Source organism: Lithobates pipiens, unplaced genomic scaffold (genome assembly GCF_037356315.1).
Source record: "Lithobates pipiens isolate NorthernLeopardFrog02 unplaced genomic scaffold, aLitPip1_a1.2 Scaffold_3, whole genome shotgun sequence".
Classification (NCBI taxonomy): Eukaryota; Metazoa; Chordata; class Amphibia; order Anura; family Ranidae; genus Lithobates; species Lithobates pipiens.
The window spans coordinates 93,912,252-93,934,910 of record NW_027507790.1 but is presented as its reverse complement, the minus strand read 5'-3'; the positions used below and the strand labels follow the sequence as shown (position 1 = coordinate 93,934,910).

Here is a 22,659-nt window from a genome sequence, read left to right as displayed (position 1 = left end):
GAGTTTAAACAAGAGGAATAATAGTTTAGTACATATAAAGTATAATTAGATATGTTATATATTTTATAGTAAATTGGAATCCATCCAATCATGGCCAGGTTCCAGCTATTAAATAAATCTTTTTTACACAACTGTTGCACCTCATTTAAAGTCCCATGGAAAATGTTTTTAGTTCTTTGGATATACTAGAATTATTCTGAATGTATTTTTTACTGAAAAAAAAAAAACCTTGTATAGTCTCTCCTTTGACGTATTCTTCCCCCAGCACACTTTACTGTATGTAATTGCATTGACTCGTTCGGTGCAACCCCGGTTATGTAAACAGGCTTCTGTATGTCTACATTTATAACATCTGTTATTTTTCTTTTGTACATTACATAAAGCTAATAAATATATTGAAGTGAAAATAAAATAAGTATTTTACAAGGTCTCTGCGTTCAGAAAATAAATAATGCTTGGAATTTTAAAGTAATCTTCATGCCTATAAAGGTATAATGTGTGTAAAAATTAAATGGAAAAAATAAAAAAAAAATCTCAGGCAGTGAAAGGGAAAAAGCGCCCACACAAGCTGCAATCCAATCACAGTGAGTACACTGAGAAAGGAATACACCAGCAGCTCTCAAAGCTGGTAACCAACAAGGCCCTGTGGTCATATCAGACACAGTGATCACACGATTAGGAAGTATGCTGATTGCTTCCAAATTGCTAGTTGAGAAAGGGAGGTGTGAATAAAAATTTCACAGCTAGGACAGTACGGCACACTTTTAGCTTTCAAAATGGAATGCAGATTAACGTCCCCTGATTATGGGGAGCTGTACAGAAGAGAATCAATTTGCAGACTATGGATGGAAAGGGATTAATATTTAAAAAAATTATTATCAACATTCATTCATCAGCATTAACAGACTTAACAACCACTGGCCCTGACAAATTGACATACAGCTCATTTATGAAATAGAGTAGTACAAGTCATGTACACAAAAAACATTAGGATCTGCATTTACCTTGGATTTCACCGCTATGACAATCCTAGGAAGAGCCAGGATCAGACATTTTAAGGACACCGTTATGTATTTTAGAACAAAGTCTGAGATGCCAACTATCCACATGAGCTCAAAGAAATCCAAGCCCTCCAAATTGGGTTTCAGAAAGATAAGACTGTAAATGAAACAAACAAATCAATCCTTAGTACACATATACTGTAGTGAGAATGTGCAACGCATAGTCAAATTGAGTAATTACTTACACTTTATTCTTACACTTGAGTTACATGACTTATCTATAGAATTCAAACATTTCTCCCTGATCCTGAACTCATAACAAAGCCCTAATATGCTAAAAGAGCCTACAGCACATGTTGGGAAATTTCTGCAATTGCTAGAAAAATTTGTACAAAAATGAGAAAAACGAATTATCAAAGCTAGAGGAAAGCGCAGCAATGTACTATGTATTCTCATGGGATGTGGAGCACTCACCAATGCACAGTATCTTATTGGTAAAAGAATGACATCACTCCCTGCACTACAGAAGTCTGCAGAGGCAAATATATACTCTTTTGTCCCCCTCTACAGTGGTTTTTTCTTGTTCAAGTAATTTATTGAAAGATAACAGTATGTAAAAGGTATAATATAGACTTCTGAGGCAATCCAGACAGAAGAGTTCATAAAGTAGCATCAGTTCAGTAGAGATGCAACCCAAAGGAGACAATTAAACAATTACAAAGCCAGTCAGAGGCACAATAAGACTTTAAGCGTATTAGAGTTGTCAAGGTTAACCACCATCACCCAACCAAACCATGCCGTAGCTTGGTGGAGGGGTATAGTTTCCAGCTAATGCAGTTACACAACTGAGGCCACTACAGCTGGTGATCGTGTAAAGAGCATGATAAAGGTGGCTACAGGGCCTGGAAATTGTTAGGTGACTAAAGGGATCATAGCGTGCATGGTAGGTCCATGGGCACTTTAACTTGGTGTACAAGATGACATCTAGGGAAGCAGGTAACTCGAAAAGTGGGAGACCCACGAGGTATATGGAGTAGAGAAAGAAAGAGAAGAAATAGTGACAGGACACAGAGAGGGGAAACGTTGGGAAAGAGTAGGGAACAGGAAGGGGGCCCCAAGGGGAGGAGCAAACAAGGAAAACCAAAAAGGGAAACTCCAAAAGGTACATGCCGAGACATGGGTCATAGAGATATTAGTGGTTCATCAAAGTCGACTGGTAGGTAGTGGTGCAACCATGGTTTCCCCAAATGTTCATACTTACTCACCCTATCCGAAAGAATTGCCTCGACCCTAGGATGTATCATGGCCTACAGATGTTTTTTAATGTTTATGCTGCTTTTCAGCCACAGGAAGGGTGATCCCAATTTAAAAAGCATAGGACCGCTTAAGGCATCAGTTTTTATCTGTAAGTTGAACTGGATAGGTGCTCCCACAGACACATTCTGAACGTAATAGGTAACAATGGCAGTACCTCCTCTAACAACCAATCAACCAACATGGCTATTTACAGATAAGAGTTTCGACTTCAAACAGTTCTCTGCCCTGCCACAGAACATTACTGAGTAAACTACTGTAACTCTGAGAATAAAAGCAAATTGTTAAATTCATTTATTTTATATTTGATGTTGTATGATTATAACAGGTCTACTTTAATAATTAAAGCAAAAGCTTATTGTTAACCATAAAGGGGGAAAAAAGTTGGATGTCCCTGAATGCCTTGGTTTGCAGTTCATGACATCATCCACAAATAAGCCAATTAGAGCATTACAATGTGAGAAGGATGCCCTCCAGGGATTTCTTGCCTCTGAAAATTGCCCATTACTCTTACACTTGTAATCAAAGTTGTTGTAAAAGACTAAACTATCCTATTTGACAAGATTTAGTCTCAGGTATATTGCACACTCCATTGCACAATAACCTGTCAAAGGAGACAATGAAATTGCCCACATCTGTTCCATGGCTCAGATATTAAACGAAAGGGATCAGAAGCAGTGAGGAGACAACTAAATGAATTGTCAGCGTGATTGTCTGTCTGTGAAGCAGAACAAAACATAATGCATGTTCAACACCGTTAATAGAGGCCAATCTTACCCTAGCGTCTCTCACAAACAAAGGATAAAAAGCATATTTAAGTTATAACTTTTAGTGGTAAATAGAATTGTTAAGGGAGTTCGACTACCCAGCAAACCTCCTAACAAGGACAACAAAGAATAATTCCATGCAAGTGAAGAGTTTTGTAAAATTAGCCTAAAATAGTAGCAGATACTGAAAAGATTTTACTTTAGCGTGTTGTTAAAAGCTGTGCTGGAAAATGTCTGTTATATTGAAACAATTTTGTAAACTTTTTTTTTTAAAGCAGATCTTTTAATACTGTTACACATCTGTAGAAGAAAGTTTCTGACCCTTCAATACAGCAAGACTATAAGGCTTTATTTATAGTTAGGGTCAACCGACCCCCCCCCCCCCCACCTTAACTGCTTCCCGACCACCTCGCGCAGATATACTGCGGCAGAAGGGCACATACAGGCAGATTAATGTACCTGTACATTGCCCTTTAAGAGGTGGCTTGGAGCTGCATGACCGTGATCGCGGGTCCCACAGACCCGATGCCCGATGTCCGGGGATACCCGCGATTGCCTCACGGTGAGGAAGAGCGTGGAGATGCTAATGTAAACAAGCATCTCCCCGTTCTGCCTACTGACTCTGTCACTGCTCAGCTCTGCCTGTAATCAGACACAGCCCCCTCGCCCCACAGTTAGAATCACTCCCTAGGTCACAACCCCTACAGCGCCACCTAGTGGTTAATCCCTTCACTGCCAGTGACATTTTTACAGTAATCAATGCATTTTTTTTTTTGCATTTTTTTGTATTAATGACAATGGTCCCAAAAATGTGTCAAAATTGTCAGATGCATCCACCATAATGTCGCAGTCATGATAAAAATCACTGATCGCTGCCAATCAATAAAAATGCCATAAAACTATCCCCTATTTTGTAGACGCTATAACTTTTGCGCAAACCAATCAATAAACGCTTATTGCGATTTTTTTTACCACAAACATGTAGGAAAAATTTTTTTTAATATTTTTTGGGGATATTACAGCAAAAAGTAAAAAAGAATGCTTTTTTTTCAAAATTGTTACTATTTTTTTGTTTATAGCGAAAAAAATAAAAACTGCAGAGGTGATCAAATACCACCAAAAGAAAGCTCTATTTGTGGAAAAAAAGGAAAGTAAATTTTGTTGGGGAGCCACGTCGCACGACAATTGTCAGTTAAAGTGATGCAGTGGCGAATCGCAAAAAGTGCTCTGGTCAGGAAGGGGGTAAATTCTGAAGTGGTTAAGCTGCAATAGAAATAGCAGGCATGGTGTGGTCACAATGCTTTGCTTCGTGCCTGCGGCAAAGTTTACTCGACATGTAGTGATTAGCGGATGGCAAGCCTGTTGAATGCTACACACTCAAGTAAATAGGGAAGCACTGCAAACGCCCCACAACCGTATGCAATGCACACGTTTGTGCCCCATTTGTTGGCAATAATGTGGCTTTAACAGATGGTCAGGAGGCATCACATCGCTTTTTCAATGCCTATTAGTAGCCTCTGAAGTGCGCTCCGCATGTCATTTGGGTTTTAGAGGCAGGGAAAATGTAGATGGACATCTAAACTTACCATAATGTTATTAAAAACTGCCTTAGAGCTTCAGTTAGGTGACTGTGCTAGGCTTAAAATATAGGCTTCAGCTTATACTGTATAAGAGCAATGTGAACAACAAACTGATAAAGCATTTGCAAAGCTTTCAGCTAGCTTTGTTGAAGCTTTTAAAAGTACCAGTCAGCTCCAGTTAGTGAATGTTGAATACAGATTTTAATGGGAGTGCTGATTGTCATTTTAAACAAGTTGCTATCAGGCCTTCAACAAGCTGAAGCCTGCTAGCAGTTTGTTTAAAGTTGCAATCAGCACTCCCAGTAGGATATGTGTTCAACATTGGAGATGAATGTTGCTTAAAGCGGGGTGCCCCCTTAAAAAAAAAAAAAAAAAAATGAAAAGTCAGCAGCTACAAATACTGCAGCTGCTGACTTTTAATTATCGGACACTTACCTGTCTCAGGGTCCAGCGATGCGGGGGAAAGAAGCCCCCCCTCGTTCCCCACTCCACTCGTGGCGCCGTCATTCTTACCGTGGGCACCTGGCTGTGGCTTCACAGTCGGGCACCCACTTCGCATGCGCGAACGGCGAAGGGCACCGTGATACGCCGCACAGTCATCTGGGACACGTGACAGGTCCCATATGACTGTGCGGTGCGAGGGGAAGTGATGTCACCAGCCCGGGCAAGAAAGAAGGCAGACTATGAGGGACCCCCTAGCAACAGGTCTTTAGAGGTGAGTAAAATATATATTTTTTTTTTTTAATTTTAAACTATTTTTTATTTTTTGGTGGCAACACCACTTTAACCTTCCCGCCCAGCCCATAGCAGATTGAGGGTCGGGAGGGCGTTTTCTCCTTCTTAATGGATGTCATATGATGTCCTCTCAGGAGGTGCCATGCAGCCTCCGGATACAGCCGATGGCTAATCAGTGTACCAGCTTGCTGCTGGTAACATGTGACCAATCACAACAGATCACATGACAGTTGGAAACAATGGATGGCTACCTTCCACCGTTTACAATTGCATTGCTAGCTGTGATTGGTCAACGTGATCACATGGTACAGACACGGCCAGTGGTAAATGCCGCACCTTGACCACTTTTATCAGAAAGACCGGCACCAGAGGGAAAAAATTGTACGGGGTTATGGCATCTAGCTGCAGCTATAACCCTGGTATTAAACGTCAAAGTAATGATATATTTTCCAAGTTAGGTGCTTGCACTATAAAGGAAATTACAACCAGAACTGGTATAGGAGTATAGAGTTCAACACGTGGCCCTGGCCTACCTGGAGAGATGCTGACCTGGAAACATAGCAGCTGTGGTAGCCTACATTGACAAGCCAGGCAAATGGATGTCGTACAGACATAGTTGATGGGTACAGGGTGTGTGCGCACGCTAATGAGGTCCGCTGGTAAACTGCTTCCTGCATCTTATTGGTTTTCAGATCTCAAATCTACATACCAGGAAGCCATGAACATTTCTATGGAACACACCAGGGGCTAATGTAAGGCCTTGTTCTAAAAATCTTTTTTCTGCAGTAGAGGTACATCAAAGCAAACTCATCGATTTAACAATTAAAAAAAACAGTTACATGTCGGGAATGCTGTCACTTACGTTGTGCTCTCAACCAAACCATCGAATGGCTGGTGTAATAACTAATCACATGTGCAGCATCATGGCAGTTGAAGATTAACGACGTGCCGACTGGGCCATAGCCGAATAACGGCTACAGCTGACGTCCTCTCAGAATTGTGCTCCCCACATGTCTCCTGGGCTGTGCACATGGGAGTGTGCATGCTCGCCGGGTTCTTGGGACCCAGCGTGCCATGGATTGGGGTAAAGAGCCCTTTTCCAGTGGCCCTTTACCACGTGATCGTTCTATCCAATGATGAAGCAATCACTGTCAACAAACTGGCGTCATGTCTGGCTCTCTCCTCTCCTCACACTGATTGTGTGAGGAGAGGAGGGAGAAGCTGCTTGAGTTTTTTTTTATATATATTACAAGTGCCCAGCAGTACCACATCTCTGCCCCAGCAGTTCTCCACAGTGCCCCATCAGTGCACATCTGTGCCTCATCAGTGCCACATCTGTGATCTACAGTGCTGCATCGGTGCAACTAAAGTTCCCATTATTGCCAATACAGTGCCCATCAGTAAGTGCTCATCAGTGCCACCCTATCAGTGGATCCTTATCAGCACCCATTAGTGCCGTAAAAATGTGTAAAAAAATGTAATATGAGGTCAAACCTTAAGAGTTTCAATTTGTATGCAATCAGGCAGGCCCTTGTTAGTACTACATGGTTTTGGTATATCTGAAGATAAAAATGTGCAGAAAATCTAAGTATGTATGGGGGTCTAACTTTCACAAAGACCAAAGAATATACACCGATTTTGGTTATTTTCAAAGTTATGTAGCAGTATAAATTTTGGGCAAAATCTATGAAGAAAAATTTACTAATTAGCAAAATTGGCAAAAAAATCTTTTTTTTTTTTTTGCTAAATTTGCGGGTTTTTTTTATTTATAGTGCAAAAAAAATTAAAAACTGATGATTAAATACCACCATAAGAAAACGCCATTTGTATGAAAAAACAAAAATCATTTGGGTACAGTGTTGCAAGACTGAGTAATTGTCATTCAAAGTGTGACAGCACCGAAAGCTGAAGATAAGCCTGGTTAGGAAGGGGGTTTAAGTGCCCAGTAGGCAAGTGGTTAAACAGAGGCCAACTTCCTTGGCTGAAAACAATAGGATCGTTTATTTCCACTTTAATGCTATATTGCCCAAACCCTGAAAAACAACCCACACCATAGCCCCGCCTTCATCTAATGATTTGGACCGGTGCACAAAGCAAGGTCCATAAAGACATGGATGAACTTGACTGGCCTGTTCTCAGCCCTATAGAACACCTTTGGGATGAATTAGAGCAGAGACTGTGATGCAGGCCTTCTGTCCAACATCAGCACCTGACCTCACAAATGCGCTTTGGGAAGAATGGTGAAACATTCCCATAGACACACTCCTAAACCTTGTGGACGGCCTTCCCAGAAGAGTTGAAGCTGTTATAGCTGCAAAGGGTGGGCCAACTCAATATTGAACTCTATGGACCAAGACTGAGATGCCATTAAAATGCATGTGTGTGTATAGGCAGGCGTTAGCGTATATCAGCTTCAGTTTATCCCTATATGCCCAAACGTTTGGCTATTCTGAACAGGCAATGTTCTGATGAGTTCAGATAGTGTACGAGCTTGTTCAGTCCCTATGCCTCTCTAAAATGTACTGCACAGGCAGATCATTAATGATGCGTAAACAAAGATATAGCCGACCATTCTTCCCGATTTCTCTCCCTTTGTTTTTTTTCCTGTTCCCGCTCTCTTCCTTCCATCATAACAGCTTTGAGATTACCTTAACAATTTAAACTCCGGGCAGAGAAAAAAAATATATCCCTTGCAGTGGGGCTAAAGTCAGATGTTTTTTTTTATCTTAAAGAGGAAGTAAACCCTGGTGAATTTTACTTCCTCTTTTGTTCCCTGCAAAGTAAAAGCATAATGGGCTAGTATGCGTCGCATACTAGCCCATTATGTGCCACTTACCTGCAAACAAAGCCAGCGATGTCCCTGCTGGTGGACGCATCCATCTACACCCCTCTTCCTTCCAGGGGCATGGACTCTGGCTCTGTGAATGGCTGGAGTCGTGGGAGCCGACGGTCACGCCACGGGCCCTTTAGAAACGACATGATCGTGTCCTTTCTTTAGTGCGCATGCGCCCATGACGTCGGTGCAAGAGTATATGATAAATATCTCCTAAACCGCGCAGGTAAGTATAACATGCTTGTTATTTTTAAACATAAAAAAAAAAAACCTGAGACTTTAATATCACTTTAAATGTGTCTAGGGGAGAGAAGAAACTGTGGTATTTACCTGAAACTTCACCGGCAAACTTGCTGTCCTAGGGTGACCACACTGTTCTATCATAGATATAGTACAGTGAGTCAGTGTTAATTTTGTCAATGAAAATATTTTCATCAGCTGCATGTTTTCAGTGAGGAAAAATAAATAAGTCAATTGACGAAAACTATGATGAAAATAAAATAAATTTTTTTGTCAAGGAACGAAAAACGGAACAAAACTGTGAGGTAGGGACGTTTACCCACCTGAACTTCCGCTTTTCGCAGAGCTCCACCTAGCCGTTAAAGCGCCAGCCCCCCAACTATCAGCAAGTTGTGTTGACAGGTTCCCATCAATCCTTTCCTATGCAGTTCAACACATTACACTCAATCTCTTTGCGCCCTCTGCTGGCCTTTTCTAAATCTACTCCCTCCCTCCTAATATATCACACATTCCTGCATCTAATCTAATTCAGTACAAACTTTTCTCCATCAAGGCACCTCTTAAAATTTTGGAGTCTCGATGCTCCCCATTCTAAAATGTAAAAAACTATTCTAATAGCTTTACACGTTGTAGCAACATCCACCACAGGTAGGACACCCAATGTTAGTGACGATTTATTCTTCCAAAGCAAATACACTTTTTCACACTGGTACTGACTAGTATTCTAAGGTTTCTCTTCTCCCTCAATTTCTCTCCATCTAAGGCTGAGGAAGAAGGGCACAGGAGGGTCAAACAAGGATGCTGTGGAGGCAGCAGAATTCCATCCCAGCCTGTAATAATAGCACAATAAAATGTAAACATGCATTGAACTATTGCACTGCCACATAAGAATAAGCAGGGGACATCCAAGTACTAAGCTACTGAAAGAAAAAAGAAAAAAAAAAAAAAAGGAAGAAGAAAAAAGCATTTTCTTATTTTTTTTCCCCTAATATTTAATGTTGTTAATATATTGATTTAAATTTTGGGCAATGGAATTACAGCCAATGGAGGTAACTTTTTTTATTTTATTTTTATTTTAAAGTTGAACCTCCGTTTGTCAAAAAAGGTATATTTTTGTTTAATTATGAAACTTGGTTTTATTTATAAAGACGTTATATAACAAGGCTAAATCTGTGTCTGTAGTACATGTTCAAATGTTAAAGTGATTGTAAAGTCTCATTTAAAAAAATAAAATAAATAACAAACATGTTATACTTAAGTCCTCTGTGCAGTTGGTTTTGCACAGAGCAGCTTGGATCATCCTCTTCGCCGCTCCTGGCCTCTCCTTGCTGCCGAGTGCCCCCTCAGCCAGCAGCTTTCTATGGGGACACCCGAGCCGAGCTGCAGCTCCGTATGTCCATTCAGACAGGGAGCTACCATTCGACCCCACACCCTCTATCTCCTGACTGGCTAACTGACTTTGATTGACAGCCACAGGAGCCAATGGCGCAATTGCTGTGTCTTAGCCAATCAGTCCCGGATGGCCGAGGGACTTGTGGACATTGCTGTAGAGAGATTAGGAGGGTGTTGGGCAGGCTGCTGCACACAGATGGTTTTTTATGTTAATGCATAGACTGCATTAAGATAAAAAAAAAATTCTGCCTTTACAACTCCTTTAATACCATAAATAACAACGTGTTTTTAGATTTTTACTCCAGGAGTATATAATCAGTTTGTAAATTCTAGAGAAAGGCTTAAAAAGTTGTTGTATACCCACACAAAAAAAAAACCCGTAAGGCAAAGGCATAATGAGCACAATGAGCTAGAATGCACTGCATACTAGCTCATTATGAAATACTTACCTTTGATTGAGGCGCCGGCATCGGATCCTGGTCACCGCCAAGAGAGCTGACATTTTCCCCTTCGGCGTGTCTTCCAGGTTTGCAGCTCCACGCTGTGAGTGGCCGGAGCCGCGATGACGTCACTCCCGCACACGCGCCGGGGAGTCTTCTCTACAGCAAGGTCCGGCAGTATTTGCCAAACCTTCCAAGCGCATGTGCCGCTGATGTCAGTGGTTGCATGCAAGATGAATATCTCCTAAACCGTACAGGTTTATTAAAACTAAATCAAAATTTGACTTCACAATTGGCACTGGAGTGAGTATTGTCAATGTAGGACAGGAAGTGTTATAAGAAAAAAAAAAAACAATATTAATACAGGCACCACAATTAAGGACTAGCAAGCCACAGTATATTAGTGTTCTTGGATTTAGAAATAAGTTACAATTTCTTTCACAATGTCAGGAAGTATGGAATATTCTTTAATTATCAAAGAGTCCCAGATTTATCTTGATTAATTTGTACTTCAAGAGAACCGTCTGCTCTGTTTATTTTGTTGTCCTAATGAAAGGTCCCCTTACATTTTTCATCTATGTTTTATCTTTAAAGTATTGGATGTACCAAGACAGTGAGTGATCACCACATGTCACTGAACCTGCAACGAAAGGCGCCACAAACTCCCAGACTGGGCGCCTTGATACTTCTGTCCCAGTTACAACGTTGGAAAAGAACAGAGGCGACCTTCACCGAATGTTGAACAATCTGTACAACATTTGTCTGACAGTTGTGTTCTTAATCTTCCCTGACTGATCTTTAACTCTGGACTCATCCTTCCTCTGAATACAGCTCCTCACAAGACATTTACTATACCACCCAGAAATAAACTTGTGCAAGGGTTATGAAACATGGAAAAAGAAAATCAAAAGCAGGATGACAAAACAAAAACAAAATAAAATAATGGAAATACTCACACAATATGGGACTAAAATGAGAACCTAAAAAAATGAAAATAAAATAAAGCATGTGTAAGAAATAAACAAAAATGGCAAATTGTTTAAACAGCAATTCATTAAATAAAACTTTCTGAAAGGAACAGTCAGTCAGTTCTTGCAGCTTTTTTAGTGCACATTAACAAGACTTTCTAAACATTTTTTTTGACTAAATCATATTGGATGAGGCAGTTAGAAAAAAGGTACACAAATTACAGATTTAGGAAAAAAGAAAAATCAAAAGATATTTTGTACTATGACCAACTATTTAAAAAAAAAAAAAAAAAAAAAAAAAAAAAAACCCTCAACCCTACAGCCATGTTGACTTTGAAAAGAGCATGCACTACACAGTGCCTGTTAATTCCCAGAAAACCCCTCGTCTCACTTCCCTGGCTATAATCCAGAGTGTGGCTCGGGGTTAATTTTCAGTACCAAAAGCCCTGAGCCACACTCGGATTACACCACAGTATCCAGGTACAAGTACTTACTTACCTTGTCCCTACGATCCCGCGATGCCCTCAGTCCTATACACTGGAAAAGAAACAAAATTCAATCCAAAATACAGCAACTATGCAATGGCAACATCTCCTGAACTTTGAGTTTTTTTCTGCAAAACAAAACAGATGCCTATGGAACCGTTAGGGCTAACCGGCGCGACATGCCACCAATGTTTAGCAATAAGAAGCTGAAGACCAGAGGCATGGTTGCCTGGCAGAAAGGCAAAATGATGGCACTGCGATGACGTGACAAGAAAGATGTGTGCCTAATGAGTAGTTCATAATACCACTGTTATGGTACACACGAAAGGTGGGAAAGAAATCATGAAACCACAAGTAGTGATAGACTACAACAACACCATGGGAGGTGTCGACAGAGCCAACCAAGCAATGACATTCTACCCAGCAATGAGGAAACAGCAAAAGAAGTACTACAAGAAGATCTTCAGGCAATGACAAGCCTGTGAGTCATTCTGATTTAATTTGGAAAGTTGCAGAACGTATCTTTGAGAACCACCAAACACCATCAATGGCTTTGAATAGAGCTGGACATCGCGTTGTTGACACTGTCAACCCGGAAAGCCTGACTGGTCGTCACTTCATGGACTACATCCCACCAACTTGAGAAAAAGTCAGCACCTACAAAGATGTGCATGGTTTGTTGTTTGAAGCGAGGTGACAGTGGAAAGGAAAATCAGAAAGGAAACCAGGTTCCATTGTCCTGTTTTCACATCAGACTTTGTGCTGTCCCACGTTTCAACATTTTTCCTGGGATGTTTACTAAACCAATATGCAGTGTCTAGTATTAAAATGAATAGTAATACCGCACCCTTGGTTGGACAAATTTCAGTGTTTTTGGGTTGATTACATTATTGAATAAAATGTATTCTTATAATATTAATTTTTTATAATTTATTATATTAGAATTTATGATTTCATGTTTCAAACTTTATCAGACCCGGGATTCTACTAGACTCTGGTTTGGACAGATTTAAGTTGAGTTCTTCCTAAGAATGTATGCGTGCAAAACAATGTACCGCTTTGACATTCAAAAATAAATACTGACATAAATCAGACCGCCAGGGAGATTAAAGGATAAGTGCATTTTTTGGGGAGCCTGTAAAACATTGCACCATACAGGTCTACTGCAGATCTGTCAGTGTATGTGTGTGCCCGTACATCCCCTACGGGAAAGCAGATACGCTGACAGAAAAATCAATGAACTACCACAGCGCTCCACAGCACAGTAGTTCATTGAGAAATACAAGGTGACAGTCGCCAATGATGTTGGGGTTTGTAGTTCATTAACACATTTAAAAAAGTGACAGCTAGTAAAGGGAACTTCTCTCTGCACCACTGCTATGGGGGGGGGTGCAGCTAAAAGCGGGTGGAACATGTAACATGTTCGAAAAGGTGAACTTATCCTTTAAGCACTAGTTTCACTCTGTAACAAAAGGATTGACATCCCTGACTTCAGAGCTTAGCCCAACCCACATGCTATCTCGCTGTCTAATGACAGCACGCCTACAGGCTTCTACTGGATGAAAGGATGACAGTATCAGGATCAGAGGTGCACACAGAATATGGCATGCTGGGTAATGTGGTGCATTATCCCAAGCAAAGCATTTAGATTTAAATGTTCAGAATGACTGACAGGATTTATTAGCAGCAGTGTGGTCCACAATGAACCTTGAAGAGTTGTGCACAACTTGATCACACCAATGGGCAACTCCTCACCAAACATATTTCAATCTGCAGAGTACATTGTACATGTTTGTAGTTCTTTAAATTTATTATAAACGGAAAAAAAAAAAAACAGCTGCGCTAAATAATGTTAATCTTGTGTAAATCATCAACACACATAATAGTGATTTATAAGATATTTTACATGACTGGTAATCAACTTAAAGAGGAGGTCTGCCCACCCCTTTAAAAATTAAAAGTCAGCAGCTACACATACTGTAGCTGCTGACTTTTAACATTAGGACACTTACTTGTCCTGGAGTCCAGCGATGTCAGAATCGGAGCCAATGTTTACATCGGCTGGTCGGGTGCTGCAACCACCATTGCTGGTAAGGGAACCCGGCAGTGTAGCCTTTCAGCTTCATGGCTGGGTTGCTACTGCACATGCACGAAGCGCACTGCATTCTCTCACTGTCCCAGCAGAAGGGGAGGGAGGAGTGGGGCCCGAGCTGCTGAGGTACTTCGCCGCGGCCCGGTCTCCCAGAAGTGGGAAAGGGGACCTGTCAAAAACAGTTCTCCGTTCCCCCCCTCCCCCCTGAAAGAGCTGCACAATTGTGGCTAAAATGAGAATCACAATTTGCCCACTCTTCTTTGCAAAAACATTCCAAATCTGTCAGATTGTGAGGGCATCTCCTGTGCACCGCCCTCTTCAGATCACCCCACAGATTTTCAATGAGATTCAGGTCTGGGCAAATCCAAAACTTGAATCTTCTGGTGAAGCCATTCCTTTGTTGATTCAGATATATGCTTTGGGTCGATCGAATGCTGAAAGGTGAAGTAGTTCTTCATGTTCAGCTTTCTAGCAGAAACCTGAAGGTTTTATGCCAATATTGACTGGTATTTGGAACTGTTCATAATTCTCTCTACATTGATTAAGGCCCCTGTTCCAGCTGAAGAAAAACAGCCCCAAAGCATGATGCTGCCACCACCATGCTTCACTGTGGGTATGGTGTTCTTTTTGCACCAAACATATCTTTTGTAATTATAGCCAAACAAGTTCAACCTTGGTTTCCTCAGACCATAACATATTTTACCACATGCTTTTGGGAGATTTCAGATGTGTTTTTGCAAAATTTTGCCAGGCTTGCATATTTTTCTTCATAAGAAAAGGCTTCCGTCTTGCCAGTCTATCCCATAGCCCAGACATATGAAGAATATGGGAGATTGTTGTCACATGGACCACACAGCCAGTGCTTGCCAGATATTTCTGCAGCTCCTTTAATGTTGCTGAAGGCCTCTTGGTAGCCTCCCTGACCAGTTTTCTTCTCGTCTTTTCATACATTTTGGAGGGACATCCAGTTCTTGGTAACGTTAGTGTCGTTCCGTATTTTCTCCACTTGATGATGACTGTCTTCACTGTGTTCCATTTCATATCCAATGCCTTGGAAATTCTTTAGGCTGCTTTCACACTGGGGCGGGAGCGGCGTCGACGGTAAAGTGGCGCTATTTTTAGCGGCGCTTTACCGTCGTTTTAGCGGCGCTCTGCGGGCGCTAACGGGGTGGTTTTAACCCCCGCTAACGGCCGAAAAAGGGTTAAACCCGCCCACAAAGCGCCGCTGCAGCGGCGATTTGCCGGCGGTATTGCCGCGGTGTCCCATTGATTTCAATGGGTAGAAGCGGTATAGGAGCGGTGAATACACCGCTCCTTCACCGCTCCAAAGATGCGGCTAGCAGGACTTTTTTCACCGTCCTGCCAGCGCATCGCTCCAGTGTGAAAGCCCTCCGGCTTTCACACTGAAGGGAAAGGGGCCGGTTTTTTTCAGGCGCTACACAGGCGCTATTTTTAGCGCTGTAACGCCTGAATACCGCCCCAGTGTGAAAGCAGCCTAAGTCTTCTGACTGATACCTTCTAACGAGATCCCTGCACACCATGAATTTTGCTGTAGGATGTGACTAGAACAGCTGAACTTTATTTGGGGTTAATCAGAGGCACTTTAAACGATGGCAGGTGTGTACTGACTCCTATTTAACATCAGTTTGAATGTGATTGCTTAATTCTGAACACAGCTACATCCCCAGTTATAAGAGGGTGTGCAATTACGTTGTTTTTTTTTTTTAGTTTTACTTCCCCTCCCTAAAAGATTTCAGTTTTCTTCTTCAGTTGAGTTGTAAAGTTTATAGGTCACATTAAAAAGGTGGAAAAAGTTCTGAAATGATTAATCTTTGTCTATTTTTTTTTACATCACAGAAATCTGCCATTTTACCAGAGGTGGCAGACTTTTTATATCAACCGATGAGCACTTTATTTGTTAATATCTTATAAATCACTAATATGTGTGTTGATGATTTCATAAGATTAATATTATTTAGTGCAGCTATTTTATATAATTTTTTTCCACATTTATAGTTGGAGTTCGTTACCAGTTGCCTGCTTGGTTCTTTGATCTTTATTTATTAGCTGCTAATGTTCCTTTATTATAAACAGTTCTATATCAAATAAACTAAAGCAGCCATTAGATTGTGCAAGTTTCTTTCCTTCCACCTTGGGTGAAAAAAATTAAAAAATTGCTTGATTCCCCCTGCGCTATTGTATTCTGCAGGCAGTAAGCCTTCCCTGCCGGCAGAACACAATGATATACCACAACCATAATGACATAACACAAATGCTAAAACCCACGGCAGTGGTCGTATGAATAAAAAAATTTAACAGGTTGGTTGTACTGAAATCAAATGATGAATCAACTTTAGGCATTAACTGAGATTTGAACCATCTATGACTGGCTTTCGTTTTTTGCATTGATCCTTAGTCAGAGGACTGTTTTCCTGAAATTACCTTTGCACTCCACATTAACACCTGCAACAAGTTGGACTAGGCTAAATACAGTGACAAACATATTCCGTATCGCAGTACAATGTGCACTAGAAATTCATACTGATCACTCAGATTTCTGGTGCATTAACAGTTACAGTAGTTGCACATTGCCTTACTGAATAAGCTAGTATATGTTTGTCCCAGGTAAGTTTTGAGGAAAATCTGGCACATGATGGGATAGGGAATCATCCACAAGTTTAGGAAGTTTACCTTACAGGCCCCTTATGGCATCATCAGATGACTCGAACTGCGGTTGATTCCTGCCGAGTTGGTCATACGAGTACCACGACTGAGCCAGGTGGATAATGATTTTCTGAATAGTATCTGCATCCTATCTGAAGCAGTCACTATTCGGCAGCTGCTGATATCTAAATACAGTGGAGATTCCTCCATCCATGCTCTTCCAGGCTGAATGGCTAAAATTTAAGCAGCTTATTTCAAGCTCCAAACAAGGAGTCTACATTACTGATTGAAGTTTACACAGTTCATGGACTTCCCTTGCACCCCTGAACCTATATTTGCAGTTTAAAGATGGGATGCTTACGTGTTTAAAATTAAATAGACAGTGAGCTCCGAGCTCAATAGACAGTAATTCACTTACAATCCAAAGAGCAGGCTGGATGCCCAAAGGTGACATACTGTAGGAAGTTACAATTCTGAACCAGGAAATGGAATTAAAAAAAGCTGTGCTATAAATTATATACAGTTAAGTCTATAGAACCAACAAGGTGTCAGGAAAGTGAATGTAAATGCTATAACCACTGGTTGTAAACACCGCCGTGTACATGCATAAACTTCAAAAAGTGCCCGTTCACCGTAGATGTAGATTGTGTTTACCAAATGGCAAGCATTAAAGGCAATTGGCTTAACCCAGCCTGAGCCTTTAAGCTTGCAGATGTCCACAACACAGATGTAAATCGGGTAGAGCTGTATACCACATCCGTCCCAATGTCCATGCACTCTCATGAATTGCTCAGGAAAAAGAGAAGGACTACCATGGTGTAGTATGTTCAATACTTATGTATTAATTAAAAGTTTCACTTACAGTTATGTAGTAGTAAAATGTGTGTAAAAACAAATGCCGGCCGGCATACATAAACGGAGCCTATCCTCCTAAGCGAACGGCGTGGTGACGTCACTATGTGCCTTCCATCAGACGTGTTTTGTCATCAAACAGACATTTTCTAAATAGAGAATCCAAGCCTCATTCTGAGTCACAGGCAATTGGATCAAAAAACACCATATTGGAAGTGGGCCAATTTTCCCATACTGCTAAAATGAAAGCAGTTAGATCTGCAGCACTTTAACAGACTGAAATAAGAAATATGTAAAAACTAAAATATAAAATCATTTACATATTCAAAGGATAATTACAAGTCTTCTACTTACAGTCCAAATCCAGACTAGCATTATCCTATCCTATTTGTGAATAATCAATATTATATATATATATATATATATATATATATATATATATATATATATTATATATATATATATATATATATATATATATACTTTTTTTTTTCCTTAATGATGTGATATATATAATTTTCAGCACCTTCATGAATGCAGTTATTTGAGGTATATATTTTTCACATTGTGTGAATTGGGAATGTTGTAATAATATATCTCAGTGAACATAATTATTTTGGTCCCGGAAATAGTTGTTTTATTTACACAGACGATTTTATTTCTATTTTAATTTAATTATTTTATTTTTTATAATAATATTAATACAAGTCTTTATTTTACACAGATATTTTTATTTTTCACTATAATATAAATACAAGGTTTTTCGGGGGGAGATCTAACTGCTTTTGTTTTTAGCAGTATGGGAAAATTTGCCCACTTCCAATATGGCATTTTTTTGATCTAATTGCCTGTTACTCAGAACGAGGCTTGGATTCTCTATTTAGGATGGCGAGTCACTACGCTGCCTGTTCCCCATTGAAAACGTCTGATGACAAAACACGTCTGGAGGAAGGCACGTAGTGACGTCACCACACGGTTCGCTTAGAAGGACAGGCTCCATTTATGTATGCCGGCCGGCGTTTGTTTTTACACACATTTTACTACTACATAACTGTAAGTGCAACTTTTAATGAATACATTTATTAAGTAGTGAACATACTACACCATGGTAGTCCTTCTCTTTTTCTTAAACAATTCATGAGAATGCACGGACATTGGGACAGAAGTGGTATACAGCTCTACCAGATTTACATCTGTGTTGTGGACATCTGCAAGCTTAAAGGCCCAGGCTGGGTTAAGCCATTTGCATTTAATGCTTGCCATTTGGTAAGCACAATCTACATCTACGGTGAACGGGCACTTTTTGAAGTTTATACATGTACAAGGCGGTGTTTACGACCAGTGGTTATAGCATTTACATTCACTTTCCTGGCACCTTGTTGGTTCTGTGGACTTAACTGTATATAATTTATAGCACAGCTTTTTTAATTCCATTAACATTTTTTGTTATCGCACTGTATGCTGCTGCTGTTTTGTGGTTTGTTTATTTTTCCAGTGCAGTTACACCCCGTTTTTCCTGAACCAGGAAACAAGTGCTGGTTTACACCAGAATCTACATTCCTGTGCGAGTCATTACAATGAGTTTTTCAGGTCATTCGTTAAATTGGCTAAAATTGCACTGGATCACACCAAAAAGTAGTGCATGCAATACTTTTAAAAACTCACTGTAACTGGATTGCATGGTACAGGCAAGTGCACTATGTTTGTGGGGTCATTAGGGCAACATTGCCACCAACAGAGGATTGCAGTGCGGGAAATGGACATGGAACGTTCTGGTGTGAATGAGCCTTAAGTGTGTCACCTACTTTGCTGTGGATCATGGCAAAACTGTGTTAACCACAACAGTGGCTGACTGTAGAAATATTTTAACATGCAGAACAGTAAATATATACATATTTCAAATGTAACTGTTTTCCCCATTTCCTTTCCAGCATATGTATGCTATTTGGTGTAGTGTGTTTGCAGCAAATTTCCAAATTGTTTATAGAAAAATAAATATAAAAATGTGTGATTGATTGAGATATATATATACACATATATACACACACACAGCAATATCCTATTGCAACACTGCAATTCATTTGGGAATGCTACAAGTGATGGGATAAGGGGATTATTCACCTGTAATACAGTTGTTGGGAGCGAAAGCTATATAGAAGGTAAAATGTATTCCCCATCAAGAATACAATAATCCAAAACACTGTGACAACAGAGCGCTTCTCCTGAAGAGATAAAAAAAAAAAAAAAAAAAAAAACATAAAACTAGTGAAATGACTGATTAATGGCTCAATGGCTACAGATATTTATTTAAGTGCATGTCTGGCCAAAATACAAAAAATAAAAATCAGTACATCTCTACAATACATCTCCCCATGTATTTTTCATTTTTAGAGCTTGTTCTCATATGTACCAGGGCACATTGGGTTGTGAGCTCAAAATAGGAAAGTTAGGCACACAGTGGATTTCTGGCAGTATCAAGAAGTATTTTATTTAGTATTTGTAGCATTTTTAAAGAAATAAGAAATGTGCAAATATTGCAGAAATGTACTGATTTTCCTTGGCCAGACATGTAACTTAAATCAAATGGAATCATAAAAGAATTAAATGAATACATACAATTTTCCAACAACAAAAACAGAGATAATGCATCATTTAAAGCAGTTACTGAGTCATGTGATGCTCATCCAGCTTTTTTGGAGAGATTTTTGAATCCTTTGGTCAGTTTTTTCTTTCTGTTTATGTTCCAATGGTGCAATTTTCCATCTATTTCTGTCCAGGAAACACCAGAGGAAGTGAGTGGAAATCTCCCCAAAGTGGGAGGAAATAATTTCTCAGACAGTTGTCATAGAAACAGGGAAGATTTACTGTTCTGGTGACAACTGTAACATTTTTGATTTGACATTGCTTTCATGGTAACAACAGACACCAGGATAAATATAATAGAATGGATTTCCTTAGTGTGGACACAAAACACTACAAAAACCTAACACAGTCTTCAGAACTTGAAGTTGTTCTAAAGGCAGAAGGTTTTTTTTTTTCCCTTAAAGTGGTTCTAAAGCCTAAACATTTTTTACCTTAATGCATTCCTTGCATTATAGTAAAAAATGTTTAGGCATAAGCAGCCCCTTCACCCCCCCCCCCCCCACAGTGCTGTCAATCTGTCAATCAAAGCCAGTGATGAGGGCACTGGGGGGGGGGCCAAGTCCTGCTGTCTGTGTCAATGGACGCAGCAGCGGGGCTCGAGAGCAAGCCCAGAATGCCCCCATCAGAAGTGGCTTCCCATGGGGGCTCTGGACAGAAAGCAGGGGCCTGGAGTGCCGGCGGGGGACCCGAGAAGAGAAGGTTTGCGGTTGCTTTGTGCAATTCCATTTCGCAGAGTAGGTAATTTTAAAGGGTTGTGTGCTCTGGTTATCTAGACTTACAGATACAACTGGCCATTTGAGGACAACCATAATGCTGATGTGGGCCACGATGAAATGGAGTTTGACACTCCTGCCTTAATGCATTTTACGCATTAAGGTTAAAAAAAAAAAAAAAAAAAAAAAAAAAAAAACACCTTTCTGAATACACCCTCCCTTTCCCAGTCCATCCTAAATACTTACCTGAGCGCAACCTTGATCCAACAATGTACATGAGAGCAGCTCCTGCTGTTGTCAATCACAGCCATTGTGGAGAGAGTGAGGGTGCAGTTGGGCTGAGCCACGTTCTGTTTGACACAAAGAGTCGGCTCGGGAGTGAGAACGCATGAGTACTCCCAGAGAAAGTGACTTTATATGGAGGCAATCAGCAAGGGGGAGAAGAGGAGGATCGGAGCTGCTCTGTGCAAAACGATTACACATAGCAGGTAAGTATGACATATTTGTTATTTAAAAAAAAATACAAATGTTGCTTTTAGAATCACTTTAAACTCCATCAAAAATTAAAATAGAGAGTAATGGGCTACTAAATGAACAAAAAAAAAAAAAATGAAGTACCTATGTCCTATTGAATCAAGCAGTGAAATAGACAAAATAGGGGGCAAAACTGGACTTATGCCCCATTTAATATGTATTATGTTATGTTATATATGTGTCATGCCCTTATATATCATTATCATATTTATTTATTTTTTTCCCCATATACATACTCTTATGTGTTGTGGGAGTTTTGGGAGTAGTCCTGTGTTTGTGACAAGGACCATATCCAGGATAATTGTGCTATAATTCTCTTGTTTGATAGTTTTCTATCTTGCATACCCTTACCTGGTTCCTGCACTTGCCCAGGGGACTGCCTTTGTGGCTTTGCGGTGCTTTGAGTGGTTGAGATGGTCTTTATGGTTACTACAGTGGTCCCATGTGTGTTCACGATTCTTTAGTGGATGGCGAGAAAGGGTTATGACTATCTATGATATGCATCTATATATTGTATATATTAAAAATTACATTGAATTAAGCTGGTGCAGGGTGCTTTACCCAATAGTCTTTGGTCCCTTGGGATGCCCTGTACCATGCTATATCTATTGCTATGTCTTGTTATATGCATATTTCTTATTCTATGTATATATTTCTCTCATTGAGATTATAACTAGAACAATTTGAATGAAATTCCTCTGCCATCAGGTTGATCTACATTGCGCCTTCTCAATCCTTATCAGAGGAATTCAATTGCGATTTTTTTTTATTTTTATTTGTGTTGTACAAATAGCCATTTTTCCGACGTAGGGCTTCCTCTTTAAATCCATACCAGGTGAGGGGGCTAGCGAGGTGTCAATCTCGCCGATGGAGGTGGCGACATTCACTTCCTTCGCTAGTCCCATCTACCTGGAGCCACATTCAAAATGAACAGACTTTTCTCCGTGTGTTGGCAAGTCCGTTCATTTTAAAAGTCCGGCGGACTAGCACACAGAAAGGCGGATTGTCCACCAGCCTGGCGAGTCCGGCGGACAATTTTGAGTCAAAACTTCTAAGTCCGCCAGACTTTTGGGAAGAAAAAGTCCGCTGGAGCCCACACACGGTGGATTGTCCGGCAGACAATTCGACGGTGTGTACGCGGCAATACTCGACGTTGTATCCTGGCCTAGGCCAGTAAGGCACAGGCCTAGGGCAGCACGGAAAGAGTCCCCGGTGGCTTGCGCTACACTGTTAGTGTAACACCAGTCTTATGGGGCGGACTGGGCTGAGAGGCTAATTAGTCTAGCGCCCCCATAAAGCGCCCGTACTGGTTCCGGTATGTGGGCAGCTGCCATTCTGCAACTGTGGCGGGGGGGGGAGCTCCTAATTTTGACTGTCCTCTCATCCTGGACCATTGCAGAGATTTC

The 22,659-nt window shown here is 40.5% G+C and overlaps 1 protein-coding gene across 2 annotated transcripts in view; it reads right to left on the bottom strand.

Annotated features, from left to right (window-relative positions):
• The window catches only part of RNFT2 (ring finger protein, transmembrane 2), an 81,623-nt gene that overhangs the window by 43,519 nt on the left and 15,445 nt on the right, over positions 1-22,659 (bottom strand). For both annotated transcript variants that reach the window (XM_077462045.1, XM_077462046.1), the window contains exons 5-6: positions 19,485-19,585; positions 1,005-1,158 (exon numbers count right to left, since the gene is read on the bottom strand). In XM_077462045.1, coding sequence (XP_077318171.1) covers positions 1,005-1,158; positions 19,485-19,585 — 255 coding nt within the window. The remainder of the gene's footprint in view (positions 1-1,004; positions 1,159-19,484; positions 19,586-22,659) is intronic.